General features: G+C 40.6%; 1 protein-coding gene across 2 annotated transcripts in view; it reads left to right on the forward strand.

The window, feature by feature from the left end:
- Nucleotides 1–23,987, forward strand: part of LOC148031910 (protein CANDIDATE G PROTEIN-COUPLED RECEPTOR 2-like) — a 50,125-nt gene that overhangs the window by 23,947 nt on the left and 2,191 nt on the right. For both annotated transcript variants that reach the window (XM_087682493.1, XM_087682492.1), the window contains exons 4-5: nucleotides 15,279–15,381; nucleotides 15,500–15,581. In XM_087682493.1, coding sequence (XP_087538619.1) covers nucleotides 15,279–15,381; nucleotides 15,500–15,581 — 185 coding nt within the window. The remainder of the gene's footprint in view (nucleotides 1–15,278; nucleotides 15,382–15,499; nucleotides 15,582–23,987) is intronic.

A 23,987-nucleotide genomic window follows, 5' to 3' on the forward strand; every position in this document is an offset into this window, starting at 1 on the left:
TGGATGGGCACATTTAATTTTGGGTAGGGTCAGAAGGGCTGAAATTAATTTTCAAGATTATTTAATTTTGAAAATTAATTAAATGGTCGGGTAATGCTGAAAAATGGATTTAGAAGGTTGCCACTTGGCAAAAATGCCCATGTGAACTGAGAAAACGTTTTCGGGTGTTTGGTCTCAACCATTCAGTCAGTTTATAGCTGAGAGAGAGAGAGAGAGAGAGAGAGAGAGAGAGAGAGAGAGAGAGAAGGGGGGGGGGGCTGCTGGTCCATTCTCTGATTAGAGAATAGCAATTTGCTACATAAGATAGCCATTTGGGGGACCTTAGCAGTTAGGGGACAGCAAGGAGTCACCTTCGAGGGGTTGACAACAACATTGTTGATCAGGTGACAACATTTTGGAGGTGTCTGGCAATAGGTGATTGCATTAAATGCAGGTTGGAGTAGGTAGTAGGTAGAATTTAAGGTTTTCTCATGAAGAAAATCAGATTTCTCTCTCATCTTGGCTTTCTCTCACCTTCTCTAACCCATTCTCAAGAGATCTCAACATTTCTCAGCCATTTTGAGTAGATCTCAGCCAAATTAGGTGATCAGTGGAGAGATCTTTGTTGTAAACCCTAATACAAAATTAGGATTTACTAGCCACCTTGGGACCCATGCCAATAGGAGAAAGCATTGTACACTGAAATTAGTGCTTGAAATTCGTGAAATTAATAGGGGTTTCAAATGCTAGGCCATCCATTGTGAATTGGGACAACATTTGGTCAGTTGTTGATGGTTCCGTTTGTGCAAGTCCTAGGTGAAAAATCAAGGGGTAATTAGCACGAATTGATTGTTGATTGTTGCTACAGTAAAGAGGCTTTTTGGAACAACAAAGATATTGTGAATCTTAGCTTGTACTCATTCCATCAGCAATCAAGGTAAAGAAATACGGAAAGGGGTGCCAGTTTTGGGGCCAACAAGGTGTCCAATGTCTGAGATTATTAAGGTAATTTGTGCATTTCAAGCTATATTCATTTGCTGATTGCTGTAGTTAAGTGCTTAATCTGGGAATTACTGCCCTTTACAAGAAGGAAGGTTGGTCTCACTGCAAATGATGTGTTTGAAGGGCTGCTGCCTATATCTTTTGGTGATACTTTTAGAGCTTCATTAAATGAACAAAATGTTCAGCCAGCTACTCTATTAAATAATGCAGAAATTCAGCTTGTGTGGCTGATCTGAATATTCAGCAAGATGCTGAACTTGAGGTTCATCAAGAGCATGCACATAATCAGGAGGTTAGATAGATACCTAGTTGGTACTTGCAGACTCTACAATATAGTCATTTGGATGCTCCTCTTGCTGGTCATACTCGTAGATAAACACGTTTGCATGATCATGCTAATGCTATGGAGTTTGTTATGGCAACAAACACGCTTGATGATGATGAGCCTGATTCTTTTGAGGATGTAGAACAAAGTTTGCATTGGATGGTACAAATGCAAGCTAAATATATAATTGTCATGAGAATCAAATATGCGATTTAGTTACATTGGGTGTTGGAAAGAAAGCCATTGGTACTAAATGGGTCTATAAGTTAAAACAAAAAGCGGATGGATCCATTGATAAGTACGAGGCCAGACTTGTGGCAAAAGGCTATGCGCAAAAGAAAGACATTAATTATGAGGAGAGTCGGAGACATTTGCTCTTACATCTCGTATGACTACTATTAGGTGTATGGTTGCATTGGTTGTCCATTATGGTTGGATTGTGCACTGGCTTGACATAAAAATTGCATTTTTATACGAGGATCGTCATGAAGACATATATGTTCAGCAGCCCATGGTCTTGTAGTTGAAGGATTTGAACACTTGGTATGCAAGCTGAAAAAGGCTTTGTAAGGTTTGAAGCAAGCTCCATGAGATTGGTATGCCAAAATCAACCCCTTTTTACTCTGCCAAGGGTTCATTAACAGCCCATCAGAGTCTACTCTCTATGTATGCAAAGAGGGGGGATCCTTGCAGGTCATCTGTCTTATATGGATGACCTTTTGCTCATAGGGACACATGCTGGTTAGATTTCAGCATTTAAGAAAAATTTGCATTAAACTTTTGAAATGTCAGATTTGGGGCCTTTGCATTATTATTTGGGCTGTGTGAATTTTGAATCCCTTTATGTTCACAAGACAATGTTACCTTGTGAAATTTGAATCCCCATACAACCATTACTTCTCCAGATATGTGGCATATATGCCACCTCACTATATCACGTATCTAGACAACCCCCTTTGCCTCAACCATTAGAGTAAATGCCCACATCATCCACCTTCTTTAGTGTAGAGAGGGTTTGTGATGCCATTGATAGACTATAGAATGGTTGGGCCCAGGACTACTACAGACTAGTAGTTGAGCACCTATCACATGCTAGAGATATACTTGTGCCCCTTCTAACCCACTTGTTCAACAAGGCCCTACGTGAAGGCTTCCCTATTGGTTGGCCATGTGAAGATATGCTAGGGTTTGCACTAAGGAAACATAGCATGTACGACCAAGATTGAACACAAAGACTTAAACCCTAAATGCAAAATGCAAAACGTAAAAGGAAAAAGACAAACGCAAAACTAAAAACTCAAACACAGAGACCAACACAAAGAGAAGAAACTTTGAATTGATTGAATGCTATAAATGAACATAAGAGTGTACAGAGTGCCCAAGGGTAGAGCAATGGAGTGTCAGAGAATGATGTCCATCAGAGATGGATCCTAAGTGCTGTAACTACCAGTTGGAAATGAGAGAGTGCTGAATAATGAAGGGCAATAGGTTGGTTGCCAAAACATAATAGTTGGAGGCTGAAACTTGGTAAACACAGCAATGTACCTACCACCAGAGAAGGCTGAAAATTGATCACTAGAGGCAGAGAATTGTTAGGTGACAATAGAAGAGGTGTTTGCTGATGTAGACGGCTTGTTGGATAGCAAAAACGTAGGTACTGCAGCAGTTGGCTAGTGGGAGAGATGGTAGTAGCCTATCGTTTGCACGAGATGTTGGAAACATATGTTGATCAGATGCTATGATGACACAACAGATGGAGATCTCTGAATAGCAGGGTGATGGCTGAAAACAAGCTGCCTAGGGCTTGATAGTAATGGGTTGCAATGGGTAATGGTTGGATAGCAGGTGGTAGGTTGTTGATGGCTGAAATTGGTATGGTAGAGTGAGAAGCTTGCACAAAAGGATGAGGGTGAATGGTGGGCAACCTATCTATTTATAGATGTCAAAGGGTGCCCCAAAAAATTAGGGTTTTGGGGGACCACCGAAACTCTTGAATCATGTACTAAATTTGTGTTTTCCATTAATTAAGCGTGTTTTGGGACTGTTAAATAATGCTAATCAGCTGTAAAGCTTGTTTTAGCTCAACAACCCCCCTCTCAAGCCCAAAAGTGAGCCTAAAAGGGAAGGCCGACAATGTTTACCCTGTGTCCCACCCCAAAGCAGTCAGGGCATTGGACTAAGGATACATGTCGGCTGCCTAGTGGCCTATCAAGACTATAGAGGTGATGGTTATCTTACCAAGGGAGTCCAAGTAGTCACTCTAGAGAAAATAGGGTATTGGACAAAGGGTGCTCATGGCTGCTCAATGGCCTACCAAGTCCTAGAAAGGCAGATGGAACAATTGTGAATTTTTTTTTTTTGTTTTTGTCTTTTTTGGGTGGAAAGTTAATTTTAGGGGTAGCGTCCGATTTAGTAATAGTGATCCAGAAGACGGGAGTAGGAATAGTACACCCAACACATCACAAAATGGTACAAGCTTACCCAACCACTCCAGGATGTTGATAATGAGGGAAAGGTGATGAAGTATCATGTGAAGAAGGATGGTGATGTAATCTGTTAGTGAAAACAGCTTAGGATCCGTCCAGTGGTGCTCTACACAATGGGATACATAGTATGCTACATGTTGAAGAATGCTCATGCAGTAGGTGCCACTTGCACAATGTCCCTTGGGGAAAAATTGTTAACTTGCCCAAATACCCTAGTACAAAGATGATGAAATCATACGATGCATCGGGAAATGTACAACAGGGGAAAAGACCGATGTTGAGGACAACTGTTGAAACCTGTAGAATACCAAGAAGGGTAGGAACACCCTCCCAACTTAGATGTTGTTGTCGAAGAAGGAAGAGGAGCCAGAGATAAATTTTTTGTGATGCCAAGCACAAAATAAACATCTAGAAGCATGAAATTGGAACCATTTGCAGTAGTAATCATGGGTGAACTAATGCCACATACATCATAGTTGCTGCTGTTTGCACATGTTACAAGCTTTCCAGCAGGGGCTGAAAGCAAAGATGTGAAGAGACACTTCTAAGAAGTGATATGCTTGGATACCCCACTATTAAAGTACTATATATGTTGTGTTTCAGTAGCATTGAATGTTGAATAAGCCATTGAAGAGTCAAACTGCATGTAAGAAATGCATAGTCCTCCTCCACAAAGTTGGTTGAAGCATCACCATTAGAAGATTTGTTAGCTGATGTTTCCTAGACAGCCAAACCGGAGCCCTTCTTTGCTTTGGCCAATCGCTTCTTACATTCATTGATATAATGATTGGGCTTTTTGCAATAATGACATTCCCCTTTTTCTTGGATTTTTCTTTGTCTTGAGTAGGCTTTTGATGGTTGTCTAGCATTAGCCTTTTGTTGATTTTTCACATTGTGTCTGACTTTTCCTTTGCCTTTGTACTTTGAGAGCATAGCCACATCACTTGAACACAATGCAACATTTTTCGAGTTCGTTCCTCTTGCAACAAGAGGCTTTCCAATTCCACAAATGTAAGGGGTTGTTGCCCCACCTCAAAAACGACATCAAAGATGTGTGGAAACCAAGATACGATTTAGGAAGTGAGTTCAATGTGATGTTTATCAATTTTGCATCTTGAATGACCTCATTAACATTGAGCAGCTGCTCATGCAAATCCTATATGTGTGAGGTAATTTGTCATACTATCACCCTCATCCATGTTTACATTAGCTAACTCTGTGCGGAGATATGATATCTTGGCTTCATTATGTGCTGCAAACATGCGCTCTAGTACATGCCAAGCAGCTTTTGAGGTCCTACAAGGTTGAATATGTGGAACGATAGCCCTTTTCATTGATAGGGCAATTAAAGATAGGGCTTGTGCATCCTGTGTCGCACCTCTAGTGATCCTCGATAGGAGGGGAAAGTAGTGCAACAACAGTAACTTGTCCTCAAGCATTACACTGAGGTCTCTCTCTGAGGTGCAAGACCTCATGGTCACTACAGATCACTAGTGACATGGTTCCACAAAGCCTTTGCCACAAGAAGGTTGCACACCATGAAACTCCACAGAGGGTAGTTGGTGCCATCGATCTAGTCCTCCTGAGTGAGAGCACTAAGGATGCTACTTTGATCATTGTGCCCCTGACGTGCAATGCTACCAATGATGCACAAAAATCAGCGGCCAAATATTTCAATGCTAGAGTATAGAATGTACTCTACCAAGTATCAAAAATCCCCACACGGGATAAGAATGCAAGTACCAAATTGTCACAAATCTTGACAAATGTGCCCAATGTCGCACAAATTAGTACTCAAGCCTGCAAATTACAGAAATGCAGTGCTGTACCTCACTTGCCTTGAAATTTGTGCGCAAAAAAGACAATTTACAGCAATTTAATCCTGAGTCTCACAAAATTTTTAGTGAAAATCCTCAAAATTCATTGCCAAATCTAATTGATGTAGCAAGATAATGTTGCTGTACTGCCTGTTATCTCCCTTGGAATGCGTATCAGGCAAAAGCCCAAAATTTCTTTGCAAAATTTCAAAGAAATTGAAGAAATTTATACCTTACAATTTGAATTTTTGCCAAAATGTTTCCTCGGCACGTGTGCAACAGTAACCAACAGCTAGAATCTGCCTCATAATGCATGTCAAAGCCTCTAGACCAAATAGCCCCAAATTTGTTGCACAAATTTGGAAGAAATTATGCAATGTTGGTTTGTGTAGTGTCAATTCGTGTGTAGGAAGCTGATTCGGACAAAAACCCCAAATTTTGGTGCCTTGGGATTCGTGCACAGAGCTCGTGACCCTTGGGCTGTGTCGGTGGTGGCTCAGCAATGTGGCGGCAGACACTGTAGATATTTGGCACAAGAGGTGGCTCAGTTGGAGAAAGTGCAGGCTGAGTAGGCGGCTAGGGAAGCAGCAGTGGCATTGAAAGTGTGTGCATTGGTAGTGGCTAGAGGGGAGCAAGAGGTGTTGATGCGCTTTAGGCTAGTGCAGTGTAGCCACTGGCTGGCAGAGTGCAGGCAGTGGTGCCTGTGTAGGTGGTGGACTTTAGGTGGCTGAATGGGCGCTTTAGGTGTTGTTGGTGTGTAGGTGCTAGGCGCTGCTGGCATTGGCAGGGCGCAGAGGCGGCTCTTTTGACAGTAGCTCAGCGCATGCTGGCTAGGTGGACGGAGCAGTTGGAGGTGATAGAGGCTGTAGGAAGATAGTGACCTTGGTGGCAGCAACAGTGGTGTTGACTAGAGTTGGAGGCGGTGGCAATTGGAACTTAGTTGAGCTGAGTAGCTTGCACCTCCCTCTCTTCCTTGTGTGTACGAGAGTCGGTGGCAACAAGACCTTGGGCAGTTGAAGCGAGAGAGTAGAGTGTAGTTGCTGAACTAAAAGATAGAGTGAAAGCACAACACTAGTTTAGGTCATGGTTTGGCCTAACCAACCTTCCACTAACTAACCAGAGTTAAGCTAAGTTATTCTAGTTCCTAGTGTCACTACTTTGATGTCTAAACATACTAGGTACACACACTACATTGACACTTTAATAAGTACGTACACAATTTAATAAGTACACACACAAATTACATGGGCATTGCCTAGAATCGGCAAATTCTAAAAGATGCACCAGATGGAGAAGACATGGAAAGGAGGGAGGAAAATGGAATACCACATCTCAACGCACAACCATCTTTGGTGAATTGGGGTCAAAGAGCCGATAGTCATGGTCTCCTAGTTGTAGCCAATGAAAATATCCCATGTGTATTTGGTATCCAACTTCCTTGTTACATCCTTGCACATCTAGATGGGCGCGAGTAGCATTGGTCATGGTGGTCATGAAGTGCCCTAGTGCTAATCGCATTAAGGTTACTTCATGAGCATTGTGACCAATGCTACTATCCGGATTTCAAAGGATGTACTATTCTCTCTCTGTCTTTTGGCATGTGCATGTAGGCATCACATTCGAAGTCTCAAAGAATGAGCAACGGAGGGCTTCCACCACCTAGGAGAGGCTTCATATGGTGTCATGGGGACATGTATTTTTATTGCTTTGCTTTGGGATAATGAAGTTGTGAACATGTGAAGTGCAAGCTAATTTGGGCATGGGGATAGTCCAAAACCCAAGTTGGGTAGTGCAGGATATTGGCAAAAGTTGTTACAAGTTATCCTGGACAAGTACTTGTGGGGCTTGGTGACAATCTTAGTCAAGGACATTAAATGGGCCATAAAAAATGAGTTGTAGTGTCATGTGGGCTACAAGAAATAAACATTTAATGTTTTTAAGGCTTATGGAAGTTAGAATAACTTTCAAGTTCAAAGGGCTTTAGCACATGAAATGTGGATGGGGAGAGGCTAGTAAATGGGCATGGACAAGGGAACTTTTAATTTCCAGCTGTTAATTAATTGCTGGAAATTAAGTCTAGAAGCCGAGTCTTGCATTAGAAGCTATGCCGCTTGTTGGATGGAGAGGGAACCTGCATGCAAACCTGGGAGAGGCTGTTTGGGGCTGGCTGGTGCTGTGGAGAGCCATTCTAGGGTTGTAAACTGCTGGAGAAGCTGACAGATTGTACCAGAGAAAGGTTTCCAACCATTAGAGTGCAGCCCAGCAGTAGCTGACAGCTCCAACTAGTGCCAGAATTGTAAGCGACAACTCTAACAGCCCTCAGGACAGGCAACAACATTCTTGCTGGCAGGCAACAGGAACTTGGTGCTTTTTGGCAGTGGGAACAGAAAATTTTCTCTCCTCAGCATGCTTTCTCTCTATCTGGTAAATTTCAGCCATTCTTAGCCTCTCACAGCAGATTGAAGGTGCGAATTGCTGTCAAAACCCTAGTTTTCTGCAGAAATTAGGGTTTCTAAGCTACCTTGGGAAATATGGTCATTGATCGAAAGCCTGGAGATCAGATTAGTTGCTGCAATTGAAGAGATCACAGAAGATCTAGAGGGGATTGCACATGCACATTTGATTTGACTTGCATGCGTGTTCTTGGTCCAATTAAGGCCCCAAATTGTAATAGAGTTAGGGGGCAAATTGGATCATGATGCTGCAGGTCATTTGTGACATTGCGAAGTATTGGAATTTGTAGAGAGATCAGCGTAGGGAGAGATTCAAGATCCACCACAGCAGCGGCAAGCCATTAATGAATAATTAGGCAAGTAATGCTAGGAGGGTCTTTGTGAGGTTTGGACTTTACCATTTTCTTTTTCCGTCAAAGGAGACAGAGCATCGGTATCAGAATGCGGTTCATGTTTAGCTAATGTGAGCACATTACATAAATTAGCAAATAAACGAAACAAAGAGACTCACTGAATAGGAGAGCTAGAATACTCTTGCATGATAGATGACACATGATAGGCTCCAAAAGTTAGTGCCCCTTACCCCTTACAAGGTTTCTTTATCATTATTCAAAGCTTGCACAAATCACAAGTGACTTGATGTCACAAGCCAATACTCTCTCAATACCTTTGCTTTCCATGTGCATTGCTCTTGAATCAGTTGGAGGCTTGTCTCTAGTGCAATGTTCTTAGTTGCTTTTACCAATTCTGACCAAACATGTTACAAATTAGTCCATTCACTCCAAGAAGTGTAATGCATATGAGTACATGTTGTCCTTTGTCCAATTGACATGTAAAAGTGACATTGGAGGTGCAAAGTTGATCTCACATTGTTGCACATTGCAAACAAGGTGCAATAAATGTGAATGTTAGATAGGATCTGTTGTAGGAAGTCTTAGCCTTGTTCATGCATCAATCCCAATGCTTTGCCCTAATGTTTGCACACTCAATTCATTGTCAAACTAAGTAAATTTAGACCTACATTGCTGGCATGGTAAATTAGCATTCAATTTATGCTTGAAGACAGAGGGCAATTGTTTTATCCTTGCTATATTCATTCCATTGGTCTTGCTTCCTAATTTTCTTATGCATTCCTTGAAGAAAAGGGCAATTGCTTTGATCCTTGCTATATGCATTTCATTGGCCTTGCTTCCTTAATTTTCTTATGCATTTCTTATGATAGAAGAGTTGCAATCTCACTTGTATGTGCTTTAAATTAATATAAATGATTGTATTTTGGTGAGTACACGTAATGCTATCGATCCATAGGAGCTCAATTAGCTTATTACCTTTGATCATGGTTCTCAACAAACTTTCAAGTGTTTAAAAATGCACATGAAAACTCAAGCATGCGAAACCCAAAAAACAAAAAGCAATATTTTGAGCCTAATTTCAAGGCGCATTTTCTTTGGTAATTATCTTGCATAGTTTCTATGCAATCCAACGCTGTTCCTCTCAACAAAGGAGGGATTTGTTTTTTAGATGAGATTGTGGGGAAGTCACTTTGTTTATGACCAAGTTGTCTAGAAAGTGCACAAGGCTTGAGATCTCAAAGGAGAAAACTTTGGCGAATAGAGGGATTTGTTGTGATGAAATTCTTGGAAAGTCACTTTGTTCAAAGGCAAGCTATTTAGAAAGCACAGAAGGCTTGAGATTTGAAAGAAGAAGAGAGGATTTCAGCTTGTAGTGTTGTTATAATCTTTTTGTTGAGAATTAGGTTAAAAACAATAACATATATCACTATAAATGGAGTTATAGGGCTGCTCAATGGGTTTTGCATATCAAGAGGAGAAGGTTGGATGCTTTTCTTACTCCATACATATTGTTAGCTCATAACATGAAAATTTTGCAGCAAAGATGAGAAGAATGGTTGTCTCTAGACTTAGGTTGCTCAAATGAGAGAGAGAGATCCCAAACAACCAAATTTCTAAATGAGTCACTAGCAGTTCCTTAATCAAAATTCAAATTTGAGTAAGAGCAAAATTAATCAATGGTTGATTTATCGTAAGTGAGGTGTTCGTTGGTTGACACTTAGGGATTGGGCTTGCTTTTAATCCAGAGTGGGTTGGTTATTGGGCGAGATTTTCAAATGCTCATTAATTCAGAAGTGTAGACTTTCAATTTAATGGTATCACATTGCACTTTGTTACTTTTGCGTTGCCCTTGTACTACATATAGCTTCTAGCCTTATCCATTGTATGCTTGGTGTGAAATCCTTCATTGTTGTTGTAATGGTCACCATGCCAAGAGCTAGGGGTACCCGAATTAGAGTTCATTTTAATTAGATTATTAAGATCATTTCTCATTCTGGAAATAGAAATGGAGCAATCAAAGCTAAAAATCTTTGAAATTTCAAGCCCTTTGAAGTTAGTGTGGATAGGAATTTCAATATAAGATAAAGAGTTGAACCATTTGGTTGTGCTTTATCTCAAGCTAACTGGACCAGTAGTTTCATCAATGTTTATAACCATAGTCTTTCAAGAAGACATTTTGACCTAACTCACAAAGTTGCTAGATTGATAGCAAAGTTCACAATCAATTATGAAACAAGAACTTTATTGCGTACCTACCTTGGTGAGATTTGGGCCTTGGTCAATATGGAAGAGAACCAAGCCAATCCGCTAATATTGGCCATTGACTTGTTGCGCCCCACTTGTAGGTCTTACTAGGATGATATGTCATAGGTTGATATGGTATGAGAGGTATCACTATTTAGAAACTTATTGTGTATCTTAGTGAGATTTGGGCCTTAGTTGATATTGAAGAGAACCAAGCCAATGTGATGAATCTTGGCTATTGAATTGTTGCACTCCACATGTAGGTATTAGTGGGATCAATATATCACAGGCTGACATGTGCTGAGAGGTATCGCTATCTATATCCACTTGATTATATGGCCGCATGGGAGGGTGTGGTAGGCCTCAATTTGTTGAGTACTAGAAGAAGAGGGTAGCTTGCAAATGTGAATCAAGGATTCACCATGAGTTTTCTCAAGGGAGGCAAGATGGGCACGAGGACCAAAGTCCATGGTAGGTGCATCAAGCCTTCAACAGTCGCAAATGACGCTATGTATGGGTTGCTTCATATACCACGTTACAAGTGAGGTTTCCATGATTGTTGTGGGTACCTTGTATGTGAGATGTGAGATCATGATCCCCTCTTTGTTGTCAAGGAGGGGCAGCCTTGCACCTCTAGGTGGGCTTCAGGTTTGAGGAGTTGTGGAATCATGGGATTTAACTGAGGTTGTCTAGCCTTCGATTTACATTTGTCATCAATAGTACATGCTTGTGGCAATGGGAGTAGAATGTAAATCTTGAGATATACTTCATTGTGATCTTCTACTTCTAGATCATTTCACGAGGCTCATGTATTGGTATGGCCTATGGGTTCAGGTTTCCACTGTGATCTATGATGATATTCACAACAAAGAGAACAACAGAGGAGAGTTTTGATGAGTAGAAATCGTAAGGGTTGTACGAACCTACCACTAGGCCTGGATATGTGCAGACTGAATCACTGCTCCTCCCAAGAGTGAATTGTCCTCCCCAAGCTAGGAGCTGTGTGATCTCACCCATTGAATGTTGTGGTTAAGGTGCCTCACTGTTCAGAATATTTTCATGTGGATCAAAGATGCTAGTAAGGGGAGCTGAAGGTAGAGGAATAGTATGAGGAATCATGGGCATAACAAATGGAGATGAATCTATTTGCCTAAGCTATTCATCAGAGCTTGGATGGAAGGAGATTTATCACTAGGGGATACAAATGGCTATGGTGGAGTTCACTCTGCTGACAAAGATGAAGGAAATTTTCCCTCCATTATGGATAAAAGCTGAGACAACAAGTGTTAGTTTGCATGCTCTTGTAGCAAAAATGCTCATGGTAGCTCACATGTCAAGAACATCTAACTTTGATACTGGGAAGACGAGCGATAACAGAGTGCACAAAGAATACAAACCCCTTGAGTGACAAATGAATCCTTAGATAAATGGAAGAATAGATAGATTGATCTCTGCACAAGCGAGGTATGAGATATTCGAAGCACATAGAGCAGCACCTGCCAACTGCTGATGAAGCTGAAACAGGGTGAAGACTTGAAGGAGAGGGCAAAGCACAGGTGTCAAGGACATTAAGAGAGATAGGTTGGGCATTGTGAAGCTGCATGCTGAGCTGGAGGCATCATCAACAGCAGGCCAGATTATGTCAATCAGTCGAATGGATCCCAGATGTGAGCAAGTAGCCGACACCTGATCACGAATTGCAAAGGAACTTTGTGTTTTGCTATAGGATGCAGTGTGGCACGACAAACTGTGTTTAGAGGTGTAGAGGCTTCATTTGCTGAAACAGAAAGTTGCATGGCAGGCTGGAACAGCAGTGGCGCTGGCTGAGGCAGCTGCATGGGCAGCAGGAGCAGTGAACTCATGTGATGTAACTTCATTTTGGTGTCTGCAGCAATGTTGAAGGCTGGGGCAGTGTCTAATGTTTCCTGGAGCAGTTGTGACTTGTGAGGGCAGCAAAGGCTCTGTTTTGAAGCAGGCACATTGAAACAGCAGTGTTTTGGTGAATTGGCAACACTGCAAATGCTGGAGCAGGCTTAGATGTCTTTTGGGGCTGGCAGTGGGCAGCAAGAGCCTGCGTTTTGGGATAATACAGTAGCAAGCAGCAGTAGCTGATGTTGGGAGGGCAGCATAGTAGTCATATGGGTGATGAAGCTGGCATGGAAACTGGGCAGAATGATGACACTAAATCGCACAAGCTTGGGATGGTGTAGTAGTCCTTCTTGCCCTCTTTTAGTGAGTTCTGATGGACTTAGAACTCAAGTAGACGGGAATAATCAAATATTTTTTATTGGGGTTTTTTCTAGAACTAAATAAACTGGCCAGTGATCTTGCTATCACTTAGTAATAATTGTGGCCTAATTTTTCCTTTTTGAGGCTGTTAAAGAGTGGAATGGATTAAGTGATAATGTTTTAATGAATTAAGTTGGGTTTGATGCTTGCAAAAAGTAGGATTGCTAGGATCTTGCTATCACTTAGTAATAATTGTGGCCTAATTTTTCCTTTTTGAGGCTGTTAAAGAGTGGAATGGATTAAGTGATAATGTTTTAATGAATTAGGTTGGGTTTGATGCTTGCATTTATGTATCGTGTCATGGGTTTCATCAACCATGATCCAGAGTGAGGAATACTTTTCCTCATGTCAGCACCCTTTTTACTGTGTGTATCAACAATGTGGACAATGCATCATGAAGCTAGTTGGTGTGCCTCTTGGCCTATATAAACAGGGCCACGTATCTTATATTCTCAATTATTGTATGAGAGTTTGGGTAGACTTGCTCATTTCCAATTGCAATGGTAAATGCAACAAAACTGCTCGGTCTACTGAAGAGGGTAGGCAAGCAAAGCTTTCTTGTTGGGCATTTTACGATCACAAGGAGCTGTTTGGTAGTAATTTTTGCTTAGGAATCATACATACTATGTGTTGTATGAGAATGCTAGAATAAGCATTTTGCCCAGTTCTATGTTCAAGCCATGCACAAACTCACGTTGCATGTCTTGCATTCACTTGGTGCCAGTGTCCACTTGTTTAATTACCATTATGAAATCCCTTACTAAAATGATCTAGTTTCACTCATAACCATTTGGAAGCATGAAAACTAGAGCTATATGTGATAAGGGATGAGCTTTATCTATGTCCACATTAGGGCCTTGAAATATTCCATGGTATATGCTCTCATCTCTCTTTTTTATAGTACTTATGCTCATCTCTTCCAGAGGTAAGAAACCCCTTCAATACATACACTTTGCCAATGTAATCTCTTTTGTCAAGAATGCATGATTTTTTCGTTCAAATAGTCCAAAAAGTTCAAACCTTGACCAACCAAAGCATTATGACTGTTCTGCTAGTTGAGAAGAAGAGTTTTCAAACAGCTAGAAAATTTCCCAAAACTTGGAGGCATACATTTGGCATATAGCTGATGCAATGTCTATCCAATAATACCCTTGTGATCTGGAAACATCAAAATAGATATGCTACTGTCTATATAGGTTATGAGGACTGCAGACAATCAGACAAGCAATTCAACTTTTTTGCCTTATTTTTGTCCCACTAATAACACTACAATCATATATCTCCAAAGAAATAGTCTGTGTCTGAACGGCAATTTTCCTGGTTTGTCTCATAGTAACATGGAATGGGTTTTAGGCACAGGCACCGGAACGGGACGGGGAAAGGGATAGCCATTCCCTGTCACCATGGAATGGGTTTTAGAGAAGGGGACGGGGGACAGGAATTGCCATCCTTTGTTGCCATGAGATGGGGCTCTAACATGGGGATGGGACTTGGATTGTACGGGGATGGGAAGATAGGAAATGGCCATATCCTGTTACTATGGTTTGTCTTCATGACTTGTCTAGGTTCTAGAGAGCATTAGCATAATTGTCTACCAATGGCTGTAGTGAAATCTGTGTTGAAGAGATTCCTCGCCAGGAAAGAGCATCACATTTCAGTGTTATTTTTGATTTATCATTATTTACCTTTGCTGTTAGTACTTTTTCTAGTGTTTTTGGAGCGCCATTTCATTGAGAATTCTGTTATTGTCAATCCAAAACTGAGATAAGGCACCATAGGTATTTGGATGTCCAAAGGATTTAAGCAAAGAAAAAGGAGTCACCAGCATAATCTTAGAACAAGATTGCTTGTTTTGTGGCAAGGACAATTGTAACCCTTGCAAGACTCTTGCATTTTTGAATCTATTTATGTGTAGTCTTAACAAATCTGTAGCAATAGCATTCATTAATGCACTAACAAGACAGCCTTACTGAACAATTTAGTAAATGCCCATTGTGATGAAAGCTTCTTATGAACGATGTGTTCAGCACACTTATTTCTATTTTGTGGGGAGCCATTCTTTCCTTCTCATTCTTGTTCACCAATCGGCTATACATGACAGCAAAGGTCTTAACTATGTAGGTTGGCAGCGTGTGTCTACTTGACTAACAACCAATTTAGAACTCGATATCTTATATATGTAGAATACAATGTATTGTTTGCATTCCATTCTTATATTATTTATCTGTTAGATGATGTATAACAAGTTGTTTCTTCTAAACTTTGTACATTCTAGAGGGGGTATTGCAACCTTGAATAATTGCTAATCTTTTACTTTTTGTGGGGTGCAGCTCGTCCGTCATTTTACCGTTATATTGTTATCCTCTTTGTACTCAATGTGCTGTCTGCATTTGGAGATGCCCTAATATGTGTTGGAGGAGACTTTGGTTACTGGTATGCCTATTGTGACCCTTTTTGTGACACGTTTTTGTCTGGCTGCTTTTTCTATTACTTGGTAAGTTAAGTTTAGAAAAGTGTAGTTTGTTGACATGTTATTTATTATTTCATGCAGCTTGCACGGGTTATCTTCATTTTTCTACAATGGTTTCTATCCTCCGTTACTCTACATGACATTCCTTGTGGATTATTTCTTAGTAAGTGCCAATACTTGACACTTTCTCCTCATGCAAAATGCATTTCCTTAAAACAATATGTGGACATGCTTTGGTATCACTCAAGTGTCAATTTTAAATTGTCCTACATGCTTAAGGGTACTTTGTGGGAAATAGGTGGTTATGGTGGCTAGCTAAGTCACTGCCATACTAAGGTTCCAATGCCCTCATGAAGAAAGAGAGCTAGACCTAGACACCAACCTAGGTAAAAAGCTAAGCCAACTTAGACCTAAGATCACCCGAGATAAGTTCTCATGTATCAAAAAAAGACCCTAGACTCCTCAAAATATAGCCTGGGTTTTGAACCCACAATAGTTGGCCCTATCCAATTATCAGCATTGGTAAGATTCTTGAATCCCACAATCTTAGGACTCACTCATGATTTAATAATCAAGATTTGGATGACATCGTCCCAGTATCTCTCTTTCTCAAGCAATTTGATGAAAAAGTCTTGGATTATCTGCTCCTTAAGGTTGGAAACAACAAACATTGAGTATGATTTGCCACTACTTGTCTCTTGAGGTTGAAGTTATGCACACCAGGAAGATTGGTTCATGTGATCTATATACTTTTTATTTAATTATGGGCTGAAGGGAATGTTGGAAAAAGTTTCTCCATATTGATTGACCATTTTGATACTATTATTTGAAGTTTATTCATCACTTGTACAAGTGTTGCTTGATGAAACTAGAACCCTGTTGTCTCATTGGTAGTTTTTGTGTGACAGCTGAACTGAGAGGTAAAATGTACCAATGAGTAAAACTCGGTGACATCTCTCACAAGGACCAAGTCTAAAGATATCAACTTTTGTAGAGGTAGTGGTATAGTTAATGCGTTAATACTCTGTAGCAAGACTAGACCCAAGTTATCTTCTACACCATCATAGACTAAGTTTTTTCTCATAGATCTCATGGGATCTCCTAAAGTTCTATCTACAATTATTGTGAGAGGACTCGGATAAGTTATTGCATGAGATGGCTAGTTAGTTGGAAGGCATGTTGTTGAGACTTCTTAATGTTCTATGGAACGAACTTCACCATTAGTGATAAGCTGACCCTTAGCATAACTCCTCTATCATAGACAGAAATTTGGCTCCTTCTGGGATCTCTTAACATTTTTCTCTAAAATTATTGTGAGAGGACTCTAATTAGAAATCTTGCATGAGATGGCAAGTTAGTAGGGAGGATGTTGTTGAGACTCCTAAATGTTGTGGGACCTCAACATCAATTCTGTAATTTGACCTTTAGCATAACTCGTCCATTTTCTCCCAAGAGAAGAATTTTGTATCATTCTTTTTAGGATATAAGACCCACACCAAATACCCACTTGTGGAGGCATCTCCCATCCAAATATTAGGTGAGAGAGCATGCAAGAGCCATGTTAGAATTGTTCCCATGCAACCTAAGATAGCTTGCAAGCTGAATGAAGGCTTGGTTGCATTGGGACCCTTCTCTTCAATGGCCTTACAAGAAACTCATTCCCTCTTGTTGGGATACCATCTCCTACCAACCAAAGAAAGTTCTTGATGAGGCAATTCACTTGGCTCCCAGCAAGAGGTGATGTACCACATACCTGCTAGGATTACTTGTTTAGGGACCACCACAATTGCTTAGAAAAGGCTAGTGGTGCTCCAATCAAGAAGCTATTCTATTGCTCAAGATAGGGGTGCTAGCATCTACTTTGATGTATGTCAATCCCCCTGACACCCAAGGTTGAAGCTCAATGGAAAACTTGAGTGATATTCTTTTGAGGTTTCCAATTTAGTTACCAAGTCCTTGGTTAAAAGCAAGTTATAGTGGGGCGTTTGTATATAGTGTACACCCTTGGGATGTCCCACTTCTTGTTGTGGCTTGTATAAATTATGTTTGCTGTGTTTACCCAAGTGGTAGCTTTATGCTAGCTATTTTAGACAACAGGAGAACCAAGAGGTATTATACATATAGAAGAACCTACTTTCTTGTTGGTTACTTGTTTAATCCACGACAAGACATATGCAGTTTCATTTTACTCACCATTTTTAGTCTCATAAGTCTTTTTGGTCCTTAGTAGATGTTTCTAAAAAAACTCTGTGTGTGTGTGTGGCGTGCATGCGATGATTGTAGAATAAAAAATATTGAAATGTACTTGGATTTTGTGTGTGTGTGCACTTGTGCGCACATGCGCCGAACGTGCACATGCATTTGTGGCTGTACACTCTCGCGCGCGCTTGTGTGAAGCTAAAAAGGGCACTTTACACATTAAACCTTCATTAGCTCATTAAACAATTGCCAAAACTTGAAGGCACTAAAGTGTTTTTTAGTGTCCCATAACCAAACCTCCCACTTTTTCTTGGTTCCATCTTTATAAACAAAGAGTATGCTAGGTCATTTGCATCCCTTGTCATCCCTAGTTTGTCCCAATCTTCATCACCACGTGGCTACCATTGCTTGCTATTGCCCACATACCTCCAACTATGTGTGAACACACATAAGTGTGTGTGAAAATGTGTGTCTAGGTGTGAATAGGTTTCATACTACTTAGTGTTAAATAAGGGCCAAAGATGTAGGTGGACACTTTAGCCTATATAGGGCCAATTCGTTGTACTTTAACTGATCATCTTATTATCATTGATAATCTTGTTATTTCAACTTTTGCATGTGCGCAAGTTCTCTCCCCTCCCCGAGTGAAGAAATACCATAATGCAAAAACATACATGAAAGCATATGACAAAGCATAAACTCAAAAGAACATAGTTAGGGTTAGGATAACTCAGAGACAATGAACACAATGGAATATGAATGAATGATTGAATATTGAATATACAATCCTCATACAACAAACAAACCATGCAAGGATGAAAACTGTATCCCGAACTCTTGTGTCTTGAGGATCGAGACAAAGATGCGGAGAGGGAGATTGTGTTGTACTCCTAACAGATCCCAAAATGCAGCAAAGACAGCCTCCGATGGTCAAACACCAGAAAACACGGCTATGGAAGTTTGATTTGATGTAGACAAGCAGTGAGGAGAGAGAAAGACTGAAAACGCAGGTACTTGAGGAGAGAGAAAGCTATGCGATAGCAGAAAACTGAAAACACAAATGCTAATGCGGTCCTCCCAGCCGAGTGATAGCAAAAACAATAGGGCGATAGTGACTGGATGGTTGCTAGCAGCAGGAAGTGGTCCAAAAGCAGTCGCCAACTGTGGAGAGGAGTTGCCAGGCAGCAAATGCAGCAATTGTGTGTGGATCAGCGAAGCGATGGCTCGAAGGTGAGAGAACAACAGGGTGGAGGTTGGAAACCAGCACCAAACTGATGTAGATAGCAATGGGCAGCTTTAAGATGAGATGTTCTTTGTGAATGGGGTGTGGACAGCATGGAGAAAAACATGTCTATTTATAGAAAGTTTTGGGACCTTGTACTGCACAATGTTTTAAAACTCTCTTGAACCACGCACCAATTTAGGGTTTTCATTAATTAAGCAATTTTGGGTTTGTTTAAGTGGCTATTTCAGCATGTAATGCTTATATTAGCTCAACACCCCCTCTTAGGCCCAAAAACCATAGTTGAGGGAAATGTCGCAATGGGAATGGGAACGGGATTTTTTGAAAAACAGGTTGAAAAGCCACCCATGTCTTGGGCTTGGGATGTAGCCCCGATCACCAAGCATACACCTTCCCCTATAGTATAATCTATTTTTGTTTGATACATTGAGCATCATTGAACTTACATATAGATCAAAATAAGCTGCTTTTTGGGCCAACCATGAGTCAATGTGTGTCTCATCACATTTCTCAAAGATTAGGTTGGAATTGAAGAGTCACTATCCTTGTGGTTGCAAGCACAAATGGAAAGTGGGGTGTGCAACTCGGTTGTTGCTGCATTTCTTTCAATTGAGTGGGGATGAGTCTACATTCAACATCATTAAAGAAGATCCTTTCGGATGACACTCGTGTATATGTTCAAGTTCCGAAGAAGCCAATGGAGCATCCTTTGAGATTCACTCATAGTTGGCACATGCAAGCAAGAGATTGTGAGAGCCCATGGTGATGATAGATGACACAATTGTGGAGAGCAAAGAGAGTTAGAGAGAGTCGAGAGAGCAAGAGATTATTTTATGAAGTATACAAATACAATGTTTGAGAGAGCAAATATGAGAATTTATTGCTTGCTAGAATAGGAGAAGATTGCAGAAATAGTCTTTATTTAATGCAAAACTAAGATACTTTTTTTGGGGGTTTGGCATAGGGGTAGGTTAAAGGGTTTGCTTGAAGGGCTTGCTTAGGGGGGACTAACTTTAAGGTTATAAAGTAAACTTTTAGAAAAATTGGAGGTAACATCATTAAATTTATTGCGGTTTACAACACATGGATATTGCGGTTTATAACACATGGGGACCTAAATTTATTGCGGTTTACAACACATGGTGACCTAATAGGTTTATTGATAAAAAAGCAACATGTGGATCCACCTTGTGTAGTATCCTAAAATGATGTTTTGGACCTTAACGTCATTTTTGAAACATTTCTGAAACTTTGCAACATGTTTCAAGATCGATCTTTTTTTGTGGGTGAAAAAATGTTTTCGTTTAGGGGGGAGCGGCCTCTAACTCTACCCAGTTGTGTTTTGGTTTTGGGTTGACATACAATGTGTTTTAGTTCTCAGCTATTAATATCGGCCTTCAAAAACACTTTTATTGCATGTGTTTGCACAATGCATGCCTATTTCTCTTCATTAGAGCCATTTATAGTGAGAGGATGGATGCATCACATGAAGATTTGCATAACTAAGAAGAAAATACTAACTTGCGAGCAACCTATAGCCTACTAAATAGTGATGCGAAGGCCTCAAGCCCTCAACTTGTCACAATTCTTTTGATATAAGAGATTGAGACAAGATGAAGATAAGTTCATGTGTCATGAAGGCTTGGAGTTTTGTGGAAATTTTGAATAAGTGGTGTTATGTGCATTGATATATTAAATTACTTATATATGGATTTAATTCTAAAATATAATACTCCTCCCCACCATTTTTTAGATTGGCCAAAACTTTGAAACTCAAAGTTTTTGCCATTTCCATTTCTTCTATTTTTGAAATCCAAGCTTGTGATTATCATGATCGTCTTACCACATGAACAACAATTCGTTGGAGCACATAGATCCCAATCCAGTGCCTTAATCAACACACTAACCATACCTCTATAATAGGTGTGCGTTTTGCAGCCATGAACTCCTAGCGCACAAACACACGTGACCATGCAATTCTTCTCGCGTAGTTAGTTGCCTTGGCTAGGAGCACTCATTAATCAAGCTTCCACTGCCCATGTTGTCATTATCCGCTTGAAGAAGCCATCATTTCTTCCTCTCCCCTAGCTTGGCAAGTGCAACCTTGCTTGTCATGTGACCGCTCAGGCCATCACAAACTCCATCTCCCTAGCTCTTTCCACATCACAATTTTCTTCCTTCTCTCCCCTTGCTACACTAAAGCTCCTTGTCTCTTCCTCGATACCATAGTACAAGGGAGTTTCGGAAACAAGGGAAACAGAAACGAGAAAAACTGGAGTTTTGGAGTTTTGGTCAAACTTTGAAAACGGGGAAACTGCGTTTCGGATTGTACACTAAAATAAATACAGTATTATGTGGATATGTAAATAGATCAACGTCTACAAGAACATGTGTCCAAATTTCATACAAAACTTTGAGTCTTCATGTCATATGATTGAAATCATGATTCATTATATATGTCACAACTCACGAGTGAAGATTTAAGAGTCAAGGCTCAATGGCTGAAACTTAAGACAGCTTAACACAATTAAGACTCAATTTTCAAAACTAAAGGCAACAAAATGAATTATAATTTATGACTAATGAATCATCTATGATCTAAAGAGCAATGAAGACTGACATCAAGAACAATGGAGATTGACATCAAGAATAATGGAACAAGAATCAAGATGCATAATAAGTGAAATCAAGATACAATGATACATGTAACTACGTCATGTGAATAATCTGTCAAAACTCGAAAGTCGAGTGAGCACTAAGCATTGTGTGTGTGTCTCTGGACTCTAGTAACTACTGAGTAATAAGTATCAACATCAATGAACAACTAGCAACTGTTGTCTCAACAAGAAGGCCCGATGTCTTTGTTGGGAACGCATGCCAAGTGGTCTTTCACGTGCGTTACACTCCCCAATTTCTCCAAACCACAATAGCTGCACCGCCACTTCTTTGATCCATCGGAGCCCTTCTATCCCTTGATTGGAGTGACGTGCCTCCAATATGGATCCGGCGACATGATTAGCTTTTAGGTAATGGGAAGGAGGAGGAGGAGAAGGTGGCTGCAGTGGCGGAGGTGGGAGTTGGACTGCCCCGAAATGAACCACAAGATGTCAAAATGCTGGTTTGCTGTTTTCGTTTCGGTCTGAAATGGCTGGTCCATTTCGGCAGCCCCGAAATGCTGTTTCGGGGTACTATGCTCGGCACCTCTTCTCTTAGACCAACAAACATTAGTGTTAAAGAACATTAACATTTATGGATATGCTAATACTGCCATTAGAATCAAACGGAACATGAATATCAACATTAAATTCTAATTGAATGAGAACATTCGATGCCACTAGTATTAAATTTGGCAATAACATTAACATTAAATGGTAATGTAAAAAAAAGTCACTAAGGCTAGTTTGAGTTCAAGGTTTTTGCTACCATCAATGGTCTACCATGGCCTTGGAATAGCAGCCCCCCAAACCCCAATTGATAGTACCATTGAAAACACTTGCACATAAGCATCACCTCAATACAAAGCTGAAGACAAGTACCAGACAAGAAACTTACCTTGTCATACCCACCACCCCTCACACTAGTAGGGTCCCATACCAACCTATACAAGATGAAAGCATACCTGTTAGGCATCAACTAATCATGGTTCCATAAGCAAACAATGGTTTTGTGCACATCACCAAATATTGTGCTAGATAGTAGGTTGATGCTTTGATACCAGTGAAGCGTCCACTTAGGATCCAACCTACACACGAGACATGATATAAGCTATATCCACGAACATATGAGTATTGGACATCAGACTCACCTCAAAGCCATAGAGTCAAATGGGCTCACTCCTTGAGCCTAGGAGTTAGAAGCAAATCGAGTCATGACCACATCCCAAGAGTGAGCATCCCATACCACTAGCCCCCACCATCCTTTGTATGGATGCATCGGCCTACAATCCTAGAGTCCAAGAGTGGTGATTAGTGATCACACAATGATGTGTACGATATTGCTGAGTCCTAGGAATAGGACTTGCCCTAACCATGGAGTGCTGCCTTTGGGTCTTAGTGCATTCATACTAAGTCACTTCATGATCATTGTGACCAATGTTGCTAGCGCCCATCTGGGTGTCCAAGGATGTAACAATCAGTGATCACTCAATGATGTGTACGATATTGTTGAGTCCTACGAATGGGACTTGGCCGCCCTAACCATGGAGTGCCACCTTTGGGTCTTAGTGCATTCATACTAAGTCACTTCATGATCATTGTGACCAATGTTGCTAGTGCCCATCTGGGTGTCGAAGGATGTAACATTGTTGATGGATATTGTCAATTCATGTGTGAGTCTGTGCATGTCCATGTGAGCTAGGCACGTTTCTTTTCTTCATGATTTGATCATTGCATTTCGATGCCTGATTTGATGGCCAACTGATCATTTATTAAGGCTGACTTATTATATTTATTGGCCTTTCTTTGCTGGCCAACTAGTAGGAGTGTAAAAGCCCACTCCTATATCAGATTCATGTCCGATTGGTGGCTTTTAGACTCGGGATCCATCTCTGGTGGATAATGCACTCCCACACGTCCCTGGCTGTACACATTCATGCATTCATTCATTCAGTTATCTTCATTGTTGTTGTGTGTTTGTGTTTTTGCATTAATGTTTGAGTTCATTGTGTTTCAGTCATGGTTGTACATGCATTGTTCGTGTTTGCAAACCCTAGCATATATCCGCGCGCGCGCGTGTGTGTATGTGTGTGTGTTATAGAGCAAGAATCGTCTTCATGCTCTATTATTGAAGTTCATGCCTTCAACGCTTGCTGATTATCAACCATGTTGTAGTTTGTCACCTCCTGGGCTTCTTAACAGTCCATGTCTTTATATCCCACTTTGTCAATCAATCATTTCATGCATGGATTTATGATCTTTACATGTGCAAGTGTCAACTCCTTGCCAGCTTGTCTTCCATGTATGGCCTGTTAACATCTTGACAGTTTGTGACATACCATCAACCTTAATTTGACAAGAAGGGTCATTTTCCCTCTCAAGGTTGTATAGCATAGTTTTCCAATCTCAAGGCTTTTAATTGCGACAGCATTTCTCGCTTTCGATTCTAACCAACCTTTTGAGAGGAAAAGAG

The sequence above is a fragment of the Lygodium microphyllum genome, chromosome 8, assembly GCF_053477565.2.
Source record: "Lygodium microphyllum isolate KBCC chromosome 8, Lygodium_microphyllum_v1.1.10, whole genome shotgun sequence".
In the NCBI taxonomy this organism is placed as follows: Eukaryota; Viridiplantae; Streptophyta; class Polypodiopsida; order Schizaeales; family Lygodiaceae; genus Lygodium; species Lygodium microphyllum.